This window comes from Myxocyprinus asiaticus, chromosome 24 (genome assembly GCF_019703515.2).
Source record: "Myxocyprinus asiaticus isolate MX2 ecotype Aquarium Trade chromosome 24, UBuf_Myxa_2, whole genome shotgun sequence".
NCBI classification, from domain to species: Eukaryota; Metazoa; Chordata; class Actinopteri; order Cypriniformes; family Catostomidae; genus Myxocyprinus; species Myxocyprinus asiaticus.
The window spans coordinates 9,661,573-9,687,704 of NC_059367.1; the positions used below are offsets into that span (position 1 = coordinate 9,661,573).

General features: G+C 37.0%; 1 protein-coding gene across 2 annotated transcripts in view; it reads right to left on the bottom strand.

The window, feature by feature from the left end:
• The window catches only part of LOC127415158 (fibrinogen C domain-containing protein 1-like), a 190,908-nt gene that overhangs the window by 59,545 nt on the left and 105,231 nt on the right, over positions 1-26,132 (bottom strand). For both annotated transcript variants that reach the window (XM_051653765.1, XM_051653764.1), the window contains exon 5: positions 6,725-6,821. In XM_051653765.1, the coding sequence (XP_051509725.1) occupies positions 6,725-6,821 (97 nt within the window). The remainder of the gene's footprint in view (positions 1-6,724; positions 6,822-26,132) is intronic.

Consider the following 26,132-nt stretch of genomic DNA (forward strand, 5'->3'; position numbering starts at 1 on the left):
TTGTAAAGTGTGGTGAACATCAGTTAAGATGGCATTCCAGGGACCAGAGGCAGGGCCCCTCTCTAACTGCCGGTGTGGAAGAAGATGTACCTCACTGTGATTGGATCCTTGGTGAATGAACATAAACAAATGTTCAGCAACAGCAGATAAGATCTACGGAAACTGCCAGACACCTCTTACAGGGCAGAAATGGGGACCTTCTGCACCCAACAAACTCATTCCTAAGTTTAGGCAAGAACTGCCATAAATTCCTTCAGGACCTCCTGGATGCAGCAGCAGTGGAGGGCCACAGAGATCTATTCTATAGATCTATAGGTTTGGAGGCCTTAAATTTATATAAACTGCAACACATCCACTCCATCTTCATGTAAAGCACAGTTTATGTTAATGGATATTGACTGTTAACACTACAGTTCACAGGACAGACCTATTAACATATAAACGAATGCATGGACGATGACTTAACCATTTCTTATCGTGTTTGGTTTCTTATCTGTTCCATACAATGCCTTTAATAATTTGAAAGATGTTTGATAAAGAAATAATGCATGGGTAAAACGTTAAAGACACTGTTTTAACACTGTACTTTATGCTATGCAAATGAGTTCCATATTAAGGTGGGTAACACCGTGGCTATTTCAGACACCAGTGGCCAATCACTCTCCAGGATCGGAAAGGCACCTGATTTCAGTCTCCTCCTCATCAGAAAGGGATAAATATGTCCCCCGTGTAGACACACCCTTGTCCTGCATTTCAAACTCGACGGGGAAGGAGACATTAGCAGACACACCGCGTCCTGAGTTTCTGACCTGATGAGGAAAGAAGCTACAAGATAGTTGAGGTTAAGCTTTTGTGAGCAAAACCTTTTATATTGCTTTATTGCTATATTGCTGCACTCTAACTGAAAAAGGGCCCCAGCATTGAGGGACCTTATCTGACCCTTACGGCCCCTCCAGCAGTGCAGCCCAGTCCACAAAGGACCTCTGCATCAGCAGACATTGCCTGTTCCACACGGCTCCTCAGAGACGCAGCCAGCCTGCAAAGGACCCTGTGAAGATTCAACTGACCCAGCTGCCCAGTCCACTCTTTAAGGACCCTCTTGGCACAACTGAAGTTCAGCATCCTCCGGCCCAGCGTGGCAACGACTACTGGATCACAACTCTGCCCACTGCACGCTACCCGCATCGCCAGTGGAAGACGCGTCTATTCTGGACTGATCACCCGACTGTGTGGAACGTAAATATAAACTTACCAAACCTCTTTCTAGAGACCTTGGCATTAGTTTTATACCTGCAGCATATGTTTTTTTTAACTTGCTTAGGTAACAGTTACCTGGGATCAGTTTGTTACATTATTTGTTTAATGATAAATAAACATTATTTATCACCATTTTGCCAGTGCCATTAGGTGGTTTCCCATAAGGAGCATTCCCATACAATTCTCTCCCATTGCTGCATTCAGTTCAACAGCATTGCATTTAACCATTCTGTGTTCAAATCGTTTATTTGTTTTATTGTTTAATTCAGTACTTTCCTTTTTGGTTATTAGTTTATTATCCTTTAGCAGTGCATATTCATTATTAGCATTATTAATCGTTGTGGTACTTACTCTTGCATATCTATTGTTAATAAATGTCATTAATTTTATAACAACTGTGTCTTCATTGTGTTGATGATCAAAGACTCTACTAGTTGTCCAGACTCTCACAAATCCTTCAGATAAATCAGCTAACCAACTCCCTCTAGTTTACATTAATTATAAATTATCGAACAGCTCTTTTGGAGCGTCCTTAAATTGTTAAGATAGTATTTTTAACTGGTGCCCCATATTGCAAAGGAGGAGGGGTCATCTGATACACTCATAACCACACCTTAAGTGACACGTGATCAAAAATCACTACGTCATCGGTGAATTGAGTATAAATCACTACAAAAGGGTTTAAACAATGTTTTCCATGCTTGTTCAATGAACCATAAACAATTAATGAACATGCACCCGTGGAACGGTCGTTAAGATACTAACAGCTTACAGAGGGTAGGCAATTAAGGTCACAGTTATAAAAACTTAGGACACTAAAGAGACCTTTCTACTGAAAGATGCCCAGGGTCCCTGCTCATCTGCGTGAACATGCCTTAGGCATGCTGCATGGAGGCATGAGGACTGCAGATGTGGCCAGGGCAATAAATGACAATGTCCGTACTGTGAGACGCCTAAGACAGTACTACAGGGAGACAGGAAGGACAGCTGATAGTCCTCACAGTGGCAGACCACATGTAACAACACCTGCACAGGATCAGTACATCCGAATATCACACCTGCGGGACAGGTACAGGATGGCAACATCAACTGCCCGAGTTACACCAGGAATGCACAATCCCTCCATCAGTGCTCAGACTGCCCGCAATAGGCTGAGAGAGGCTGGACAGAGGGCTTGTAGGCCTGTTGTAAGACAGGTCCTTACCAGACATCACCAGCAACAACGTCGCCTGTGGCCACAAACCCACCTTCGCTGGACCAGACAGGACTGGCAAAAAGTGCTCTTCACTGACGAGTCACGGTTTTGTCTCACCAGGGGTGATGGTCGGACTCACGTTTATCATCGAAGGAATGAGCGTTACACCGAGGCCTGTACTCTGGAGCGATCGATTTGGAGGTGGAGGGTCCATCATGGTCTGGGGCGGTGTGTCACAGCATCATCGGACTGAGCTTGTTGTCATTGCAGGCAATCTCAAAGCTATGCATTACAGGGAAGACATCCTCCTCCCTCATGTGGTACCCTTCCTGCAGGCTCATCCTACATGACCCTCTAGCATGACAACGCCACCAGCCATACTGCTCGTTCTGTGCATGATTTCCTGCAAGACAGGAGTGTCAGTGTTCTGCCGTGGCCAGCAAAGAGCCCGGATCTCAATCCCATTGAGCACGTCTGGAACCTGTTGGATCAGAGGGTGAGGGATAGGGCCAATCATCCCAGAAATGTCCGGGAACTTGCAAGTGCCTTGGTGGAAGCATGGGGTAACATCTCACAGTAAGAACTGGCAAATCTGGTGCAGGCCACACCAGATACTGACTGTTATTTTTGATTTTGAACCCCCCCCCCCCCCCACCTTTGTTCAGGGACACATTATTCCATTTCTGTTAGTCACATGTCTGTGAAACTTGTTCAGTTTATGCCTTAGTTGTTGAATCTTTTTATGTTCATACAAATATTTACACATGTTAAGTTTGCTGAAAATAAAAGCAGTTTATATACAGTATATACACTCACTGAGCACTTTATTAGGAATACCTGTACACCTACTTATTCATGTGATTATCTAATCGGCCAATCGTGTGGCAGCAGTGTTATGCACACCATCAGAATGGGGAAAATAATGTGATCTCAGTGATTTCAACCATAGCATGATTGTTGGTGCTAGGCGGGCTGATTTGAGTATTTCTGTAACTGCTAATCTCCTGGGATCTTCACGCACAACAGTCTCTAAAGTTTACTCAGAATGGTGCCAAAAACATCCAGTGAGTGGCAGTTCTGCGGACGGAAACACCTTGTTGATAAGAGAGGTCAACAGAGAATGACCAGACTGGTTCGAGATGACAGAAAGGCTACGGTAACTCAGATAACCCCTCTGTACAACTGTAGTGCGCAGAATAGCATCTCAGGATGCACAACATGTCAAATCACGAGGTGGATGGGCTACAACAGCAGAAGACCAAGTCGGACTCTTTATTAGGACCATAGTGTTCCTAATAAAGTTCTTAGTGAGTATATATAAAGTGCATTCATAAAGTATTCAGACCCCTTCATTTTGTTCCATTTTGTTATGCTGCAGCCTTATACTAAAATGCTTTAAGTTATTTATTTTTTTCACATCAATCTGCACTCCATACCCCATAATGACAAGGCAAAAAACAGATTTTTGATAACTTTGCAAATTTATTAAAAAGAAAAAACTGAAATATCACATTGACATTAGTATTCAGACCCTTTGCTATGGCACTTGAAATTTAGCTCCGGTGCATCCCATTTCTCTGGATCATCTTTGAGATGTTTCTACACTTTGATTGGAGTCCACCTGCAGCAAATTCAATAGATTGGACATGATTTGGAAAGGCACACACCTGTCTTTATAAGGTCTCACAGCTGAAAATGCATATCAGAGCAAAAACCAAGCCATGAGGTCAAAGGAACTGCCTGAAGAGCTCAGAGACAGGATTGTATCGAGACACAGATCTGGGGAAGGCTACAAAAAAATGTAGGCTGCATTGAAGGTTCCCAAGAGCACAGTGGCCTCCATAATTCTTAAATGGAAGAAGTTTTGAACAATCAGGACTCTTCCTAGAGCCAGCCACATGGCCAAACTGAGCAATCAGGGGAGAAGGGCCTTGGTAATAGAGGTGACCAAGAACCCAATGGTCACTCTGTTTGAGCTCCAGAGATCATATGTGGAGATGGGAGACACTTGCAGAAGGACAACCATCACTGCAACACTCTACCGGAGTGGCCAGACGGAAGCCTCTCCTCAGTGCAAGACACAAAATAGCACCTAAAGGATTCTCAGACTGTGAGAAACAAGATTCTCTGGTCTGATGAAACAAAGATTGAACTGTCTGGCCTCAGTTCCAAGCGTCATGTCTGGAGGAAAGGCTCATCACCTGCGCAATACCATCCCAACGGTGAAGCATGGTGGTGGTAGCATCATGCTGTGGGGGTGTTTTTCAGCAGCAGGGACCGGAGAACTGGTCAGGGTTGAAGGAAATTTGAATACAGCAAAGTACAGAGATATCCTTAATGAAAACCTGGTTCAGAGGGCTCAGGACCTCAGACTAGGCCGAAGGCTCACCTTCCAACTGGACAGTGACACACAGCCAAGACAACGCAAGAGTGGCTTAGGGACAACTATGTGAATGTCCTTGAGTGGCCCAGCCAGAGCCCGGACTTGAACCCAATCGAACATCTCTGGAGAGTCCTGAAAATAGCTGTCAACCGACGGTCCCCATCCAACCTGACAGAGCTTGAGAGGATCTGCAGAAAAGAATGGCAGAAAATCCCCAAATCCAGGTGTGCAAAGCTTGTCGCATCATACCCAAAAGTCTTGAGGCTGTAATTGCTGCCAAAGATGCTTCAACTAAGTTCTGAGTTAAGGGTCTGAATACTTATGTCAATGTGATATTTCAGTTTTTTCTTTTGAATAAATTTACTGAATACTTTTTGAATATATGTATATACACTGTATATATATAAATAAACTAAGAAACTGGTCAGGAAATGCATAAATGATATTTCCGCTAAGAAACTTTGGTACTGGCCAATGTTTCTGGGAATGATAAAGTTTGCTGGACAAATTGGAAAAAATCCGGTCATCTCATTTCTTTTTATTTTGCTGTAAATGCAATGCGATATAAGCTAATAATGACACAATCAATTCAAATGAATAATAAACAATAAAGTTCATTATGGCTGCTTTTCCATAAAAAAAACAAAATAAAAAAAATGTCCTTCATGGAATTAGCATCTAATAAAAAACAAAACAAAACATGAACAATCGGGGCAAATAAAACAACTAAACTGCAATTTGCCAAATGTCTTTTTGTTTATAAATAAGCTTGACTGACTATGTATTGTTGTTGCATGGAAAAGAGCTGTGTAAAGATTTGTCAAAAAGTCTCCTTGGTGTTTTACAGAAAAGTTAACAGCATACGGATTTGCATATACATGAGGGTGAGTATATAATGACAGAACTTTAATTTCTGGGTGTACTGAGCTGTAGGTAGTAATCTAAAAATAACATAATTCCGCATGCTTTATCAGTGGACGTTATGATGAATTTCCTCACTACGTTCAAACACTTTATAAAGCTTCGCTCCCTGTCCACCCACTGCCATTTGCTACGCTCAGCTCTGGACACACAGCAAGGCATTTAGTCCATGCTGGCAGCTCAGTGTGACAATAACCGAATGTGCCTGTGCTACTTACAGTTATCGCACTGAAGATAAAACAATTAAAAAAGTGAAGAGTGTGTGTTTGCATGTAACACACAGGCAGAATGTCTACTCAGCAAGCTATTAAAAAAAACATAATTGCTCTTTACAAGCAAAAACTGTGACATGTGAGCAACTGAATTGGTCTCAACTAACCATCATAATGAGTTACTAAGTCACTTTTCCAGAACCTTCACTCACTTGGTTCCTCTGTGGTGCAACAAGTTTGCAACCACCACATAATCTGCACCTATTCCTTAAGCACTTCAAGGGATAGTTCACCTGAAAATGAAAATTCTGTCATCTTTTACTCACCCTCATGTTGTTCCAAACCCATTTGACTTTTTTCGTTCGTAAAACACAAAAGGAGATGTTATAAAGTATGTTAGTCTTAGTCACCATTCACTTTCACTGCATTTTTTTTTTCTCCATATAATGAAAGTGAATGGTGACTGAGGTGATCATTCTGCTTGACATCTCCTTTTGTGTTCCACAGAAGACAAAACGGGTTAAGAACAACAAGAGGGTGAGTAAATGACTAAATTTTAATTTTTGGGTGAAGTATCCCTTTAATATGGAGCAATTATCATATTAATAAACATTGTCTAATTGTAAAGTTTGTAAAGGTCGTAAAGTTTCCTGAATGAGAAAAATCAATATTTTGAAATGTTCTATAAATAATTTAAATTGATAATCACACTATAACCTTTTTATAAACAGACTGTGCAAAAGATACTTGGCTTACCGAGCCAATGTTCTCCTGTTATCTTGCCAAATCCCTCACGGTATGCTTCCCAGTCGCGAAAAAAGTTAACAGAGCCATCTTCTCTGCGTTGAATCACCTAAAAGAAAGTTACAAATATCATTACTGTATAGTCAAATCCTGGTCCATATTGCAGAATCCATGAATCTGAAAGAAAGCAACATTTTTTAGATTGCTAATACTGCCATGATGTCATGGTTTTATGTGTTTTTCTTCATGTTTTGTGTTAATGTCTTTTATTTTCATGTCATGTCAAGTCAAGTCAAGTTCATGTTTTGTTCAAGTTTGGATTTTACATTTCAATTAAACTGCACATGGGTTCCACACTTCATCATCATCGTCTCTTTGTTTACCTTGTTGCCAGCCAACGTTACACATGCAGGGGTGACACGAGCAATAGAACAAGATAGTGACAGACTTTACACTCAGAATGGCACTGAAGACGGCCCAATGTTCTCCATTAACAGTGTGATACTTCAGTGTCTCTCAAGTTCACATGAGATTGTTAATGACTATTTCCTGCGTTGATGGATATGGAGCCCTAGCTTTGCCATTAAATGGCTCTGTTCCAAAACCTAGTTAGCTGTCTTGCTGCCTAATGCCTGCAGAGGCAGCTACCTTCTACAGAACGCTAATCAATACGAAACCTCAAAGCGATTTAGAACACTCTGCATTGCACTCCTTAAAGGAATGCTCCAAGTTCAAAACAAGTTAAACTCAATCAACAGCATCTGTGGCATAACATTTATAACCACAAAAAAAATCATTTTAATATTTAAGAGCAAACGCGGTTACAGGAAAACACTCACAATGGAAGTGAATGGGGCCAGTCTATAAACACTAAAACACACACTGTTTTAAAAGCATAGCCACAAGATGTAAACATTTTACGAGTTAACATGATATTAGTGCAATAAAATCAGGAATTTATCTGTGTTATAGCATTTCAACAGATTCCAGGGTTTACCCGCATTACTTTGTCATGACAATAAAGTTGTAATAGTTGATATAACTGTACACATAAGATTAGTAAGCATATTTATCACACTAAAATCATGCTAAAATGTATAATTTTTATATCATGTGGTGATACTTTTGAAACAGTGTGCATTTTAATGTTAATGGACTGGCCCCATTCACTTCTTTTATAACTGCCTTACTGTAACCGCGAGGTACAAGTCAAAATTATTTTTTGTGGTAATCTACATTATGCTACAAATGCTGTCAATTGAGCTTAATTTGTATTGAACCCGGAACACTGCTTTAAGCAAAAAATATTTTGATGTTTGATGTTAGCATGTTACAAAGCTAACAATCCAATGTCCCAATAGCATAAAAAAGAAGCAACCACAAAATATGGTTAAAACATTCTGTAATCTGTAAAATAGAACTATTTTAATGATATCTTTTAGAATTATATGAAATACAAGTATATTTATGGTCGCCATTTCTCTCGCTTTGTCCGCCACCTTGGACACACACTGAAATAAATAAATAAATAAATATTTTCTTAATCAGTATTTTTGTCTTGTTTTCCAGGGAACATTTTAAAAACATCCTTTAAACTAAATAAATTTACTTTAGAAGCAAAATTGCATAAAATATCAAGAAAGATATTAATCTTTTTTAAAGAATGCATGAATTTTCCCATTGACAGATTGTTTTTAAGATTTTGTATTTGGTGGGGTTTATGTTTAAAACAAGAAGAAAAATAAACTTAATTCAAAACACATTCTTTGAAAACAAGCATTATTATTTGCTTGTCAAGTAAATTTATCTTGTTTAGAGGACATTAGGTATTTTCTTTCCTGGAAAACAAGACAAAAAATAATAATAAAAAAAAAATAAATAAATAAAATAAAAAAAAAAGATAAGAAAATTATTTTTGAAGTGCACTTAAAAAAAGAAAATTAAAAAAAAAAAAAAAGTAACTTTGAAGGCAGCATAAGGTTGCTGCCTAGCTTTGGAACAGCCTAAATGTTGAAAGCACACCTATGATGCCTTTAAATGCTGTTTAGGTAAGCAACTGAGCAGCACTACAGTAGGTTTTGACTTCACATGAACATTATGAGACAGTAGAACACAGCACCATCTGTCATTATCCTCTGTTAACCCCCTACTTAAAAAAAAAAGAGAGAGAAAAAAAAAAGCGCTGAATCTTTAGAAACTTGATCCAATCTCGATGTTGCTAACAAACTCATTTCTTTCCTGCAGGTTGATCCTTTGTCTTTGGTATGCAGATGTGTCCTTTACTGTGATAGTAGAGATGGATAATTCAGGTGTGCTGTATAGAGGATACATGCAGAGGGCCAGGGTCCTCGAGGGAAAGGTGACACACGTGTGGAATTCAAAATGAAATTCCAACACTAATTGACTCCTGATCCCTTTATAGAAGATTAATCAGGCAGCCAAAGGATCAATGGCAGCTGAAAATGCCAGCAAAAGGAGAAGTCTTGCTATCAATGTAAATGAGCCAAGCACAGCGGCCTCCTCATTTGCTCACCAGCGCATGCCAAGAAATCACACAAGCCTCCAGGGACAAGGCGAGAACGATCCTGAACTGGAGGAAAACCACACTCTGACCTGAATACCTGAATTAGACATAATGCATTCATCTTCCTGGCTATGTTCGGAATTGCATACTAACATACTACTCTTACTCTTTTTGCAACTTTGGCGGCTGGTGCTTTTCAACTGCGGAGATGCACAGATGTCAGTTATCAATGCCAAAATATGTGCTTAGTTCAATCTATTTAGATCTATTTTGGTATCTAGAATGTTACTCCCCAAAACTGCATCTCAAACTGCTACTAAACAGTAAACAGTTACTTAACAAAAATAACTGATCCAAGCTCAGAACTGTAATTTTGCTAAATTTACAAATGCCAATCAACCGAAGTAAAAAAATAAATAAAATATATATATATATATATATATATATATATATATATATATATATATATATATATAAACAATATTTATTAAGTCTGTTGCCACAATATATGTATATGATGTAACATATTTGAATTACCTGAACTATAATATTTATTATATATTATATTTAGAATTATTTTAATTATTATAATCTAAATTACTTTTATTTGGGGGCTTTTTTCAGTAAATACTGCTATGCAATTCATTGCGATTAATCCGAATTAATCGGCACATCATGTAATTAATTTGATTACAGATTTTAATTGATTGAAAGCCCTAATGTATGTATACAGTATATATATATATATATATATATATATATATATATATATATATATATATATATATATATATATATATATCAATTGAATATGTAATGTGAGACTTAATGAGGTCATGTGACAACAATGTACCATACTACAGTTTGAAATATTTACCTTTGCATTATGCCTACAGTATTGTTTTACTTAGTACACAGTGTATGCTGCACAGTTTTCAGTAAGTTGCAAGTTACTATTCGATTCTGAACATAACCCCTTTTTCTGAGGTGACAGGATGTTTGCTTGGCTGAGACGCACCATGTTTGCTTTAAATAAATCTACTAAAGGTGCGGCTTCAAGCCTATTCCTCATTAGAGGCATTTATCTTTAGCTAACTGAAGGGTTTTTATTGGTGACGACACACAACATTTAGATTGCACAAAAAACACATTTGAGTGGGACCTCCTGGGCATGTGATCTTGGAAAACAGCCGTTATTTCAATAAAACATGTCAACACACTGTGCAGGTGCTTTGAGCTACATTCAGAATTAATGGTTGTGGCTCGCCTCTGAATAAATCCTTTCTTAAGCTCGTCTTCCAATCCACAGAGCAGCCAAAAAGATTTTAATTATTCACCATAATCTCTGTAAATGAACACTGAGTCACCTTTCAGCAGTGGGCTCACTTAATCTTTATTGTACCTCAAGTATAAAACAGGTAATTAAAATACAGGGAAATTCTTGTGTTCCGATAAAGAGCTGCTCTGAATATATTCCCACTGGCATGGCATGGGCTGGCTTCAAGCGAGAAGGCGTTTAGGTGGTGAAAAATCTGTTTCACATTTCAGACGGGCACATTTCAGGAAACCCACGAGGTTCAGAGATGTGACTTTGGGCGGGCATTTGGGTTATAACTTCGCAGTGGAACAGCTGTACAACTTTAGGCCAGGTTCACACTAATACTTTAGAAATTTTATGCCACGCCCTCTCTAACATATTTTCATTGAAAACTCTGCTTTCCGAACTTTGTTTTCCAAATTATGCTGTACTATAGAGCGCTTTGGAAAGTCTTTCTTGAAAAAAAAAAAAAAAAAGAAGAGAAGTAAAATTTCAGGCCACATCCACACTAATAAGTTTGACATTTTAGGCCATGTCCATGCTAACACATTTTTGGTTGAAAACTCGGTTTTCCAAACTTCATTTTCCAAAGCATGTGGTACTAGCATGTTATTAAAGGTCTTTCTTGGAAAAAAAGTAAAACTTTAGGCCAGATTCACACTAATACGTTTGAAAGTTTAGGCCACGTCCACACATATTTGTTTTTCGAATTTCGTTATCTAAAGTATGCGGTATTGAAGAGTGTTTTTAAAATCTTTCATGGAAAAAAGTACAACTTTAAGCCATGTCCACGCTATTAAAAAAATTGTATGCAGTACTAGAGAGTGTTTTTGAAAGTCTTCATTTTGGGTGGAGGAAAACGTCTTTTCAGTGGTGTAAAACAACAAATGTAAATGTAGTAAAATCAATGTGCTTTCAATCAAAAATGTATTAGTGTGCACATGGCCTAAATCTTACCATGATGTTTCGAGCTGTTATTTTTGTCAAGCTCCTGTATTAACTAAACTTCAGATGCTGACCACTTCTGAAAGTGGGTTGGATCACACTGTACTTCATTCAAACTGGTATTCTGCGCTTTATGTCACAAAACAGTTTGCAAAAGTGACAAAGCGACCCTGTTTATACATTTATAAAGCACTGTCTACCCGAGATGGATGTTAATATCTGTAAACAAGGTCTTAACTATACTAATAAATACTATTAAATTAATGTAAATCAATGTCATAATGATGTCATAATAAACAGGGGGGAAAAAACACTGTGTTATGCTCTTGCAATTGTGTCCCTCCATGCATCTATTTCTGTTGAGCCCCACTCCAGCCTGTGTGTCCCAAAAGCAATTTCTCCAGTTACAATGAATCTTCAATGCCTGCAGAGCACACAATAGCAGGCGTAAGTCCTTCGACACAGATGAGGTTCAGCTCTAGATCACAGCATCGTGCCGTGAGCGGTCGTGCACTTTGTCTAGCAGACTAACACAGACGGATGACCTTGTTCCACATGCGATGAGATGTTCTTACATTTCACAACTACCAAATAAGACTTAGAGACTTTGTTCCAAGACCTAGTGAGCAGCCTCACTGTCTACTGCCTAGCAACTTTCTAAGGGGCTGTTCACAAAGGACACGTTATTGTTTTCCATTCCATTAATTGTTGGTCTACACCCTAGACAAACATGTTTGGACGTTTTGTTACATCTCACTGTTTATTTTTGTTTTTTTTACAGCGTCTCCTGGCAGGAGTGTGTCAACATTTGACATACTGCAGCGGATAAGCAAATATTATCAGCTGTGTATGAGAGTTAAAGGAATATTCCGGATTAAATACAAGTTAAGCTCAATCAACAGCATTTGTGGCATAATATTGATTATAACAAAAATTAGTTTTGACTTGCACCTTCTTTTCTTTAAAAAAAGCAAAAATCTGGGTTCCTTGGAAGTGAATGCGGCCAATCCAAAACATTTAAATGCTCACTATTTCAAAAGTATAGCCACAAGACATAAATGGTATGGGGTAGGCTGTGTAAAATTGTTGCCAATTTTACAACTTTGTTGTCATGACAATGTTACGTCAACTATGACGTATTGAATGCTACCTACGTAGGCAGCTAACTAGGCTTTGGAAGTGTTTGTGCAATAAGTTGAAAATTTTTCCCTCCTTAAGACAGCTCTTTGTTTACTTGAGTCATTTTTTCAGAAAAAAAAAGCAAACCTTAAGAATCTCCTTGTTATCTCTTAATTATCTACATTTTGATTTCCAGCACTAAGGCAGACAGCACACACAGAGAGGCCCTGGGGGAGTTTTGAAACACCTCTAGCGAACTGGTAAAAATTAATAATTGTTCTCAAAGGCTGAACCTCCCTCATATTAGCTTAAGTATTTCATTTTCAGTGAAATGTAAGAGAGGGGGTGTGTGAAATATTAAAAGGAAGATGAGAATTATGTTGAATATTCAAACATGATGGAATGTTTTGGCTCCCTTGAGCGAATTTGATTACGAAATTATTTCAGAGATTTGAAGCCGGTGGCTGGGTTTAATTCTAAAAGAAAAATATACAGTGATGTTGTGAGGTTTTATTGCTTTAACACAGTTATAAAATATCTTTCATAGTGCTGGAATTGACCTCTGTAATTTCTCAAGAGATATTTTTTGTAATCTACCTCATTTTTCATTGTTTTGCTTTGTTGGTTGGAGGTACTAATTCAATTGTTCAGAGGATAACCAAAGCCCAGACACGTTTTGGATACCGGGGCTAGTTGTCACACATTTTACCTCAGCGAATATTATTTATTGCAGGGTTCTTTTTATTTTTTTTATCCAATTTCTGTACAGGCACATTCCTTAAAGTCTTGGCTAGAAAAAAAAAAGCTTTTAAACATTTCCACCATTATTGACCAGGAAAAAAGGTACAGTTCATTGAACACACAGTGACCCAATAGTGGGGCATGTTGTCACATTATATGGGGTAATTTTTCACAATGTTGAATTTTAGAAATTGTCCTTTCGGTTAAATGTATGCCAGTATGGTTTTATTGCGGTCACCTGTTTACCCAACAGCTATTGCAAAAATAAAATGATCCTGAAACTTTTGTTTGGATGACAGAATTCACAAAAAATAACCCAATGTAAAAAAGTTTTGAACTAGGTTTTTGAAACCAACATACAAAAGAGACAACTAGCACCAATGTCCCTTAGTCTGGATCTCTCTAAAAAAATTTAATAAAAAAATGCATTTTTAACACAATTGATCTGTCATGTAAAAAGTGTAGCTGACATCAACACAAATAAAATCTGTTTTGACCAAAAGCCCTAGCATAATATTTGATCGAACAATCAAAGCCAATGACAAGCAGTGTTTGCTACAACCACTGAAATGGAAATGCAGATTTTGGGCCCTGTATAATTTAGCCCTCAAAATGGAATGCATAAAAACACTTTGTATGAAAAATTGGATGATAAATGTCCACAGAATGATAGAAAAAAGTGACACTGGACTTATCAACCTTTTTCTGAACGTAGAAATGTTCCATGATTCATAACGAATGCCTGTTTTCGCTTTCCATTCTCCAAAGTTTTCACGAATCAGCATATTTTTTAGTGTGATGTGATGTTTAGCGTATTAAATTTGTAAAAGCTCTCTCAAAAAAAAAAAAAGCATGCGTCTCCATAATGCTGATACTTTAGAGAGTCGATGACCATTTTTTGACCATGCCTCACATGTCAAAATCTAAGGACTGGGTAGATGACATAAAGCGATGGCCTGAGGTTAGTTACTTTGATATCATTAACTATTTGTTGTTATGAACTGTTATAACAACCGACAACTGCATAAGTTGAGCTTTAACTTATTTTTACTCCAACAAACATGTAAAATGGTTGTTGATCTCCACCTGGTATGTTCGTATTGGTAGTTTCTTACAAAGCCCAAAATCAGTAAACAGTCCAGGGGCAATTGGAATCATCATGCCGCCGCCGAGTGGTTAGTCAGGAAATCAGTAAATTTAATTTCAAAAACACATCAATAGTCTTTTAATTAAAGCTGTTGGTAAATATTGCCATTAAAAATGCCTACACTTTAGCATCTATTTAACACAGAAACGATCCTGAAATATAGATATTTTCCATACTGATGTTATATAGAGAGGAACGATCCTCACATACACATTCATATTGATCCTAAGTGTTTTTTTCATACTAACAATTATTTGGTCTAATAAATTATGCATCTCATAAGCTTAAAAATGAAACTAGGAAGTTTGTCAGCAAATAGTTGTGTAAGATAAGAATTTAGAAATGAGAATTATGAACATGCTGAAAGCACAAAGACACAGGCAAACCATAGAAGTTATTTAATGATTAATCATGCTCTGTTATTGTTGTTTGAACACGGAAAACATGAAAAAAAAAAAAAAAACAAAAAAAAAACAGAGTCTGATAAGACATTTAGGCCTTTCAAAAGGGATAGTTTACCCAAAAACACACGTGGAGACATTAGGCAGAATGTTCACCTCAGTCACCATTCACTTTCATTGTATGGAAAACTGTTGCAATTAAAGTGAATGGTGACTTCCACTGAAGAAAGTTATACAGGCTGAGTAAATGATTACAGAATTTTCATTTTTGGGTGAATAATCCCTATAAATAGATATAATGATCAATTCAATCATTAGAAATCTCACTTAAACTTTTCATTTAATAGAGGTATTGTATTGGAATCAATATTATGGATATTAGCCTTGATAGCACAAGGATTAAAAAAAATAAGTGGCATTGCCTATCCCTAATGTGTTGCAAAAAATAAGAATGCCACACTCCTTTAGGTAAACAACCTCTCTGAGCTTGTAGTGGAGCATTTGTGGGCTATAAAAGCTGCAGAAGTGTGGGCTGTTTTTCACTGGAGAATCGGTGGGTAGCGGCAGGTTTGGTTTCATATTGCTGAGAGCAGAGAAAACAAGACTGCTGTAAAAATAACTGAAATCAAATCATGTTGTTCACTCATATTCCCCATTGAGACCCAGTGCAGCCAGCAGTGGCACAACAGACTTTTGGTAACAATCTGCTGGTCTGGAACAAGAGAAGACGTACGTTGCCAAAAAAACGTGGCCTCCTCCTGTCTCGCTGACAGAAAACAGAATCGGACTACACACAGGGCAAATGGGTGGGCGATTTGACAATGGTATCCCTGAGGCTTGTCAATCAACTGAGGTATAAACTCGTGGCGTTTACAGCACTGGTTGTCCTGGCAGAGGGTCAGAAGTGTATCTGTAGAGACCAAAGGGAGGCAGTGATTGAGCATGCCCTAAGCGCCACAGATGCGTCCTCTTTCTGGTTTGGCAATATTGTCTCCGAGAGCGACCCGGAACAAACAAAAACAGTGACATATACATTCAGTGGCAGAGTTGATCAGAGCCCACAAGACTTGAATAACCTATCAATATCTGCACTGTAATTTTTATTTACAATTTACTGTTTTCCTTTCCTACAGTGGCTCAAAAATGTATTGTGACACTTACAGCACACGTAAAAATGAATGAATGTCAGAGCAGTAGATAAACAATAAAATATCAAACCAGTGCCATTTATTTTAAAGAAAGATAGCAGAACTTTTGAGCAAAACATTTCACAAAAAGAAGTTTGTTAGGTTTTAAATTATAAATAAATAGAAATAGAAAATGTATTGGGTCACTTAAGCCAAATTTAATGTATGAATGTCATTGCATATGATAAGAAAATATCAAACTATGTGGCATTTATTTCAACCCTTTTATTGCGTTTGGGTCATTTATGACCCGTGAGATACAACATAGTATTTAGTACAAAAAACAAAATTTGTGACTTTGTCAAGACTATCAAAATACACATAATATTTTGTATTTTTTTTTTTTTTAAGATATTTTAATAACATTTTTGAGTTATAACCATTTAAAAAAAAGTTACATCTTTTGTGTTTGTAGGTCCATTTTGACCCGGGAATCAATTGTGGCTTAACACATGATATTATGTAGGTTTTTCTGTACATCTATGAATTAGATTTTTTCTTATAAACACTTCACTTACATTTAGCCTCTTTTCCATACTCTCTCACACACTTTTTATTGTTTACAAACATACACACACACACACACACACGTACATACATACAGTCACACATATTCCTGTACAAAACAGACATGACAGATGTAACAAACATAACAAATAAACTAAATCAAAGGTACTAAGGCCTAAATGGGGTGTGGCGAGAGCAAATGTTCATGTCAACATTTTACTCTACAGCCATCTGATGCCAAACCAGTTTACAGAATACTCACGCATGAACATTCGGCAGTTCTTACAAGTAAATAGAATAGATTTTGCTTAAAAACATAGTAAAGAAGTATTAATGTTGTATACTTGAGCTGTACAGTTCTTTTGATGATTGGTTTCATAACTTTTGACCACCAAGTTGTACTGAGTATTGGTCGACCGATATATCGCCGAGGCTGATAAATCGGCCGATATTCTGACTTTTTTAATTATCGCATTCCCCTTTGGCCGATTTGTTTCTTGAGGGCACAGAGAATCGACTGCTTGCGTGTGAAGTGACTGAGTCATGTAAACGACCAGTCACGGTTCGTTTTGTTGTTACGTGCCATCGTGTTACTACAATAATAGACCGGTGTGCAACAGCCTCATTAAAACGATCCACATATCAGAGCAGCGGCAGACGTGTTTGAGCTCATAATGTTAAAGTGCTTGCCTGTTTCATTCTCCCTCTCTCTCTCCTCAATAGTTCCCTGTTACTTTAAACTGTCTTATCTAATGATAAAAAGGCAAATATCAATAAAACTAATATCATATACCGTATGCAAATATGCACATATCTCGTTTAAACAGATGTAATAACCCAACCTTACACAACTTCAGCATCCCGTGGAGTGCTCATTTATCTTCCTCTAAAGCACATATTTTAACGGTCTCTCCTCAACAGTTCCCTGTCACTTTTTTAACAATAAAAGGCAAATATAAATAAAACTTCTATTATATACCGTCTGCAAATATGCAGATATCTCGTATAAACAGATGTAATTCACGAACCTCACGAAAATCCAGCGTTTTCTTCCCGTCGAACGCTCATCTAATATCTTCCTCTAGTTCTGAGAAAAGCCTGATGAGCATCATTTGTTTGCAGATGCCACTTGGTTTTTTATCTATGCAATGAAATTTCTTCTTCTTCTTCTTCTTCTTCTTCTTTTTTTTTTTTAATGCAGCTTAAGTGTCCAAATACTTTTTTGGGCCACCGTATGTTGTCACCACAACGCACCTTGAATATGATTATCCATTGTGACCATCTGGTTTATTCTCTCAGTGAATATACTACTTTCTGAATTCATACACAGTCAGAATTGCCCACTCCAGCCATAATTAGACTCTGCCATGAAATCAAAACAGCTTAACTAACAAAAATCCACAGCTTCTTTGAGACACTTCTCTATAAAAGGCTTGCAACTGTCTGACACAAAATAATTTGTGATGATGTTAGAGAGAGTGCAGGGCACACTTTTAGTCATGGCCCTTTCCTCCTATGTCTCTTACCAGCACCAGCTCTCAAAATTGCACAGAAAACATCAACAATGAAAAACCAGTCACACCATCATTTTTCAGACAGATCACATGGTATAACGCTATACCAAAGAACCACTCCTTCTATATCAGGCCATATATGTAGTCTGGCTCCCACTCATACCCCTAATCTAGATAGTCTAAATATACTGTATTTGTATAGTCTAGAAGACATACCTGATGTACTCACCTGATGTATTCACCACAAAAGACATAATTCAACTAACTGAAGGGGTGGAATTTAAACCTTAAGATGTTCTTATTGATACTTTGAGTGTTTAATCAAGACTAATGATCTTGTAATCATGTTGTGTAGTGTAGCATTTTCTATTAAATTGAACTGTGTTTAACTGCTTGTGAATTTACAAGGAAATAATGAATGAAAATGCTTAGTGTTGGGGTCAAAGGAATTCCTCCGTGGTGCACAAAACGTTTTTTTTTTTTAACGTTTTTTTTTTTTTTAATCTTCACGCAGATCTTTTCCATACAATAGTAATGAATGGTGACAATGACTGTCAAGCACCAAAAAGGAAGAAAAAAATAAGCACCATTAAAGTACCACAAATATGACTTTTGTGCTATATTCGTTGCCACCTGAAGCCATTCAATAGCTTTGTGTGAGTAACAGATCAAAATTTAAGTCGTATTAACTGCATATCTTCCCCTCTACATCAGCTCTCGGTAGTCTCATTCTTCATTCTGCATATCTGAAACTGCTGCATCACAATCTGTCACATGACACGCGAGGACCAATTGTGTGAGACGGTAAACCTGGCGCAACACGTTACACCTGCGCTAATTTTTCATCTGATTGTGGACACGAATGAGATTTTAGAGCTTCACTGAGGGGCAGACTATCAACAAATAACTTTTATTCTTTATAATCTTTATTCAATTCATTAGATTTCGTTCTGTTCCTCACATTAAGTTATCATATGGCTACAGAAGGCCTGGATTATACCCCAGAATTAGTATGGACTTCTTTTATTGTATTTGTGGAGTTTTGTTTGTTTTGTTTGTTTTTGTTTTTTTGTTTTTGCAGTGTATTCCTTTTTGAAACTGTTTGTGTATGCTGCATAAAGATAAGATAAAGATTGTAAAACATAGTAATACAAAATGCCACCTGATGCTCTGGAAAAAGCTTGGCGCATGGGAAAACATACAGATTAACCATAAACAATAATGGGTGCACCAGTATTGTTTATAACAAGTAGCATGCACCCAATCAGTGCCACAGGTTGATTGGTGACCCTAATTCTCGCTCTGTCAGTTAAGCTGTTTGATTACCTGCCATGTCATGAAGTTTAAGCACATGGGATGAACAAGCTCTTAACTGATCTATGCCACCTGTGAAGGACCACGCATCTTACCTTTGACAAATCACAGCCGTGTTATCCTGTCAGTGCCTATAAACTTCCTAACAAATACCTTTAACCTGATCCAGGCCAAGCTTTACTTAAGACTCAATGCTCGCTTCTGATTGGCTGGCAAGGCTATTACAGTATCAATCTGCTGGCATATGCAGTGTGCTAAGTGCGTCACTGTGGTTCATCAGGTCGGAGTTGTAGCCAAATGATTGAGAAAGTTCACACAAGGCATCATGTTTTTCCAATGAATCGATGCTGCGCATAATGATGAAAGAGTCAGATGAAGCTTTCAGTTGTCTTTTGCTAGAAGTCAGGTTGAGACCTATAATGCAGTCTTTTGGAACAGACAAAATTATCATGTTGAAACAGCCAATGCAAAAACTTACTCTGCAGCAATACATGACACAGCAATTTGAGTGTCAAATTTATGATTTATTTTTTCACTGCAAAGTCTTTGGGTAAATGTCCTTCTGAGAGATTTTTCCTATTTTTCATCTCCCATTTGACCTTTTTAAAGGAATAATTCAGTCAAAAAATAAAATTCTGTCATCATCTATTCACCCTCACATTGTTTTTCTAAACCCATTTGACTTTCTCCCACCTCACCATTCACATTCATTTCATCTTTTTCCATAAAATTAAAGTAATTGGTGACTGACATCTGCCTAATCTCCTTTTGTGTTCCACAGAAGAAAAAAAGGAAGTCATACAGGTTTGAAAGAACAAAATGACAAAATGCCCCCTCACCTACATCAATTTCCCTCATCAACATTCTTTTGCCAAATCTTCAACATTTATCTTTAACATATTGATCCTAGTCTTCACCACTACCGTTGACATTTCTGGCAATAATCACTTTTACTTGCCAGGCAATGATTTAATGAGAGATGGCAGGCAAGTGTCAAATCCTCTTATCAACCAATATGCAGCTATAAATGTAAGTTTAAAAAGTTACCCTACAAAGTTACCCTAAGATTCAGCCATGCTACAGCCTTTTTGGTGCGCCACCCCACAATTTCCACTGTCCCCATTTGGCCACTCCATTACAAACATGACATGGAGCATAAAATTAATATGTCTACAAACAACTTTTAAACTTCTGAAGGGTCGTGATACTCCATCTAGTGAACCATGGAATAAAAACAACTTCTGGCATCCAAGCTGCACTTCCAGGCATCGTAAAACTGGCATACTCGTGCCATTGTCTTTCACTGTAAGAGTGCAGATTGATCCAAACACACAATAGTGTCCAGAAAATACACTGACACTTCAAAGGGCCGGGCTCTCAGAGGCCGAAGAGCCATTTCACACCTAATCAAGTCAGCCTGTAATCCGGGCTGGGCCTCTGCTGATAACATACTTTGAAGTGAGGAGGTCCACTGACGGGAAAACTTAAAAATCTGTGAAAAGGATTCCTTTTTAGAGACTCATACGTGCTTATTCCGCTTTGCTTCATGGTTCTGCAGTTAGACTAGACAGCTACAGATTTAAATAATGTGTTATTTTTTAAACATAACTGTATCCCTTTTTTCCTATTCAAACTGTTATAAACAACATTCCAGTTAATTATTGGCCATGTTTAACATTCGTCTTGGGTGAGCTGATCACAAGTTTTCAGCTGAGACAGATTGCCATTTACATCCAGTATTAACATGCATCTCAAATGTGTCTCGTGTGACCAATGGTGATGGATTTTGTTAACGTGAGGGTCTCTGATTTTACGACAACATACATCACTTTACATCACTTAGTCACTGCATGTTGATCAGGCATACTGAAAATGTTCTGTGAAGTCTTGCGCATGTGTGTGTGTATATATATATATATATGTTTGTAAAGCAGAGTTTAAAGTCAACAGAAAGGCATTTCACAACCGATTTTTGTTCCGTGATCTGACGTATTTCCGTGTGAAACAGGATATTCATTGAAAACAAAGTTGGAATCTTCATGTAGGATTTTATTTATTTTTTTCTATGAAAAACAGTGCACTGATGAATAATGTACAAAACCATAAACATGTATTAATAAAGTAAATAAGTTCAAATTATATTAGCATTATTATTCATGTTGACTTTAAAGCCCTTCTTTTGGTTGGCTCGCTAGAGTACAATTTGATGCAATTTGGTAATAGACATCTTGGAAATGCATTATGACCTGATCATTGAACATGTTTACATGTAGACCAATATGCTAGTAACAACCAAAAAATCAGCTTATTAAAAAAAAAACAAAAAAAAAAAAAAACACTGACAACACAAGAAAACCAGGATTACATTACATTTGAAATAATCAGATTATTGTATGTTTTTGACATCAAAAAGCAAAGATACATGCACACAACACTTGCACACATTCGATAAGCCTTTAAAAATGCTGGTAAAGGTTTTTGACATGCAACATGAAATCGTGGTAATGGGAAAAAATCTAAAAGTGTGTCGATTGGCTAATGCCTAAACCATTTACGACCTGTTTACATGACCGGCTTGTAAACATGCTCATTTAAAGCACTTTGGTGATTTAAGGCTCTTTGGAGGTGGTCAACACTAATGCTATTGCTACTGTACACTGATGCGTATTCGTTTACGCCTGTATTCTGCGCTGTTCACTTATGATCATGTAACTTAATACCAGATCTAAACAGAGCCACTGAATGCTCACATTTCAAGTAACTTTTAAACAAAATTTTAATTTGAAACTTCAGCAGTAAACATCTAGTAAATAGCTAAAGGGTTTAAACATTTTTGGCATAATTTTTTTAAAAACACATCAATGGTGTTTAATATAAGAATCGCATGGCAAAATCAGTTGAGAGTGAGTCGCTATTAAAATCAATGGGATCATCTGCAACCCATCAGCAATTTTACATCATCCAATATGGTTCAAATTGAACTGTGGCACTGGACATTCACACTAGCCAATCAATAAAAGGCAGTCGTGCTGTGAAGGATTAAACAGATAGCATCTGTGACAAACTCTTGTTCTTGATCCCAGATGTGGCATGCAGCACATTCCAGTCCACTTATACTACAGTACCACGACTTTCATCCAATAGTGTGCGCTATATACAGAAGCACCATATATGGCACATTAATAGTTAGAGAAGTGCAACCCAGGTGCAATATGTTTACTTCAGGCGTTTGATAAGCCTTAGATGTCTTCTATGACTAAATATCATGGGTGAAGGTCGAGTAGCCTGACAGGGTATCTTCAAAGTGCAGTGAAATGGGGCAGATTTCAAGGGCTTACCCTCTAATTCTCAAGGTTAACATAGGCTTGCTCCTGTTATCTGGACCACATTAATCATTATTTGAGTTGTGAGCTATATTAAGAGAGATATTGTGTGCAGGGGTATATAAAGAACAGCAGTTTTACATTCTACTTATGAATAATTTTGAATTAGAAACATTGGATTAGGGAAAGTGACTCTTATGAACTAGTTATTTTTCTAAATAAATAGACTCAATAATCAAGAGTTTTCAGTTTGAATCAGTTCAATGAATCTTGTTGACTTATTCACAAAAATACTGTAAGTCATTACATTAGTCATGTCTTACTCCAAATGAATTGTCACTGTGTTATTACTGACTGGTTGTTCATATAACTACTGTATGTGTAGTTGATACACATTCAGAATTGATTCATTCAGTTTTGTCATATTAATTGGTACTTTCATGAAGAAAAAAACATTAAAATATGTTACCAAAAAGTATTGCTTTTGTTAAGCATATTTAAGTACACAGATCAAATATTCTTCAAAAGAACTAAAATAATCATGATTAGAATCATTAAGGAACTGGAATTGTTAAGTGGAATTGGAACATTACCAGAATCATTAAATTCCTAACAATTCACATCCCTTATTAACACTGAAGCATGTCCTTTGAAGTCATTTATATCTTTAATCATAGGTCAAGAGCAATTTTATCTTTTCATATATTAAGCTATTTTATATAGCAAACTAAGCTAACATCTGACTCCTCTTGAGATATCAAATGAAATATCTGAATGTATTTTAGGACATTTTGAATGTCTTCTTACCTAACAAAGAACAGCTGAATCATCTGCTCAGCACAATTTTAATGGCTCTCTTCTTGATGCAAATAGCTCCATTTCTAATGTCTTTTAGAATTAATGCTATTGTAAATGGGTGACAGAGTCAAACAAATTAACGGAGAAGAAGTATGAGCGAAAGATTACAAAACAGAATGGCAGTTAATTCCAGAAGGACCAAAGTGTTCTGAAACAGATCAATGAGAAAAGGTTTATCAGGAAATAAAACACACTGAATGGTTTATTCCCAATTTTCATAAAACTTCAGTCCAGAGTTTGAAGAAAACCCATGAACTGCCTCTAAATTTATGTTTTATTTAAGAGTGATCTATGTAATACCACTAACCCAGAAAAAAAAAAAATAAATAAAAAATACACAGAAAAAAGCATGCAGTTTGGGGTCTTGGCAGCGCAAATGTAAAGATTCACTTTACAGAAGAGGTTTCAGTGGAGCCACTTTATGCACCATCCTCTGGTCATCTATAATAGATAAAGCGTTTAATTTCACCCAAGTGCTTCAAAAAGAAGAGTAATTATAATACAGCAAATAATGCATTTTCCATAAGCAATCAAAGAGTTGTGATTATACTTAAAATCTTTGAGAGAAAAAAAGGCCTGTGTATTCTGAATGCAAAATAATGCATTTTTATTTTCCTTTTGAGACCTGACTCTCAATTGCAGGCTGTCTGTAATCATGAAAAATCATTATTTTCTGCTAGATCAATGGGAGAAACTGGTCTGCCATGGAATGCGGCACCCAGCCATTTTAAAACAACCTAGGGGTAGCGCGATCGCCCAGAATATTAATACAGCAACCTCAAGAATCATTAAACCCCCAGACCTTTAGTTGTCATATAAAATTCAAACCATCAAGATGGAAAAAGAAAAGGAAAGATGTGCCAAGACTTTTCCCCCTGTGGCAATAATGTTACTTTCCACTTTCATCACCTTTTAAGATCTTCCATCAAAAATGGACCCCTTTTTCACTCCACATCTCGTTCATCTCAAGAGTTACAAGAGGAGAAAATACGGCAATTAGCGGAGATCCAGGGCAGGACCAAAGATGGCCGTGGAAGAACGATTATGCCACTGGAGCTGAGAGTGGGTAGCAGTGTTCTGGTTTAAACTTTTCTGGGTTTAAATTGAAATAAGATTGATCATTTTCATTCCCCTGCCATGCCACTTTTTCCCCTCCAAACAAGTAAGATGCCATCACTGATGCAATTTCCTCTCAGATGGTTTGATTGCCTCTCATGTCAAGCCATCATTCAGAAAGATTTAGCTTGATGGACTCACTTGACAGGAGTCTCTCTTTTAAAAATGATTTGTGAACTGAGTTGGGATAGCTTTGAGGTCTGCTCTACTTTCTTCAGTTACTCTGATGTGTTTTAACTGTTTGTGCAAGAAGAGTGTGTAATATTTCACGGTTTAAATAAAACAACTAATGCTCAAAATGCTGCCTCGGGAGGTTAAAAAAGACTCAAATTCATTCTGGCGTCAAAAGAAAACTTTGAATGCAACTTGAGCAGTCATGATGTAATAAATCAGTGGTTCTCAACTGGCGGGTCATGACCCTAAATGGGTTGTTGGCCTCTTCTGATAGGGTCGTGGACGGCAGGGAAAAAACAATACTAAATGCAAATAATTAAATGCAACTAAAAATAGGAAAGAAAAATAAATAGGCTTATAAACTTTTCGAAAGGAGGTTAAAACACATATCATATCTTCTGTTATTGACATCAAAGGTTGTGCTATAAATCAAATACTATTGTACTTTGATGCAAATTTTGTGGAAATATCTGTCAACTAGCCAAATTAGACAGATATCATCATGAACAATACTAAATATGACCCAGACTACATTAAATAGTAATTTAGCACATTTAGAGAGACATTTAGAAAACAAAAACTCTAACTATAAAGACAAGCTTAATAAGTTTTCCATTATAATATATATATTCTTTTTTTATTTATTTTTTTATAAATGTCAATGCTTGATTTTAAGGACATTTTTGTTTACTTTTGTCTGATAAACAATGTGGTACTCTGTTTGGGTCACCCCTCGATGTCCTATGTAAAATATGGGACCTGAAGCAAAACCAGTTGAGAATCACTGTATTAAATTAAAGTCTCAATTAAACAGGCATACAAAATAATAATAATAATAATAATAATAATAAAAAAAATTGTTTTTATGGGTGTTCTAAAAATAAAAGCAATTCATTAAGTGCTCCCAACAAGCAAAAAGCAGAAGAAAACAGTACTACTTATTTAAAATGCCCCAGGGGACTCTGATTTACAATATTTTAGGCTTTTTTTTTTGCCTGTGAATGCTTTGTTATTTTTGACAAATAGTCCTATAAGAAAGATTCTGACAGAGGAAAAAAAAAACCCACAGCGATCCAAATCAATGCATTCCAGTGCAAAAAAAAAAAAAAAAAAGATTTTCTTGAAAATGTGCTAGGGGTAATTGAGTGGGAAACAATATGGAACCGTGGTGTTAAATGACCTTTGAAGATCCAAATGTCAGCAGTGCCATCTGACAGGACGAGATGAGATGA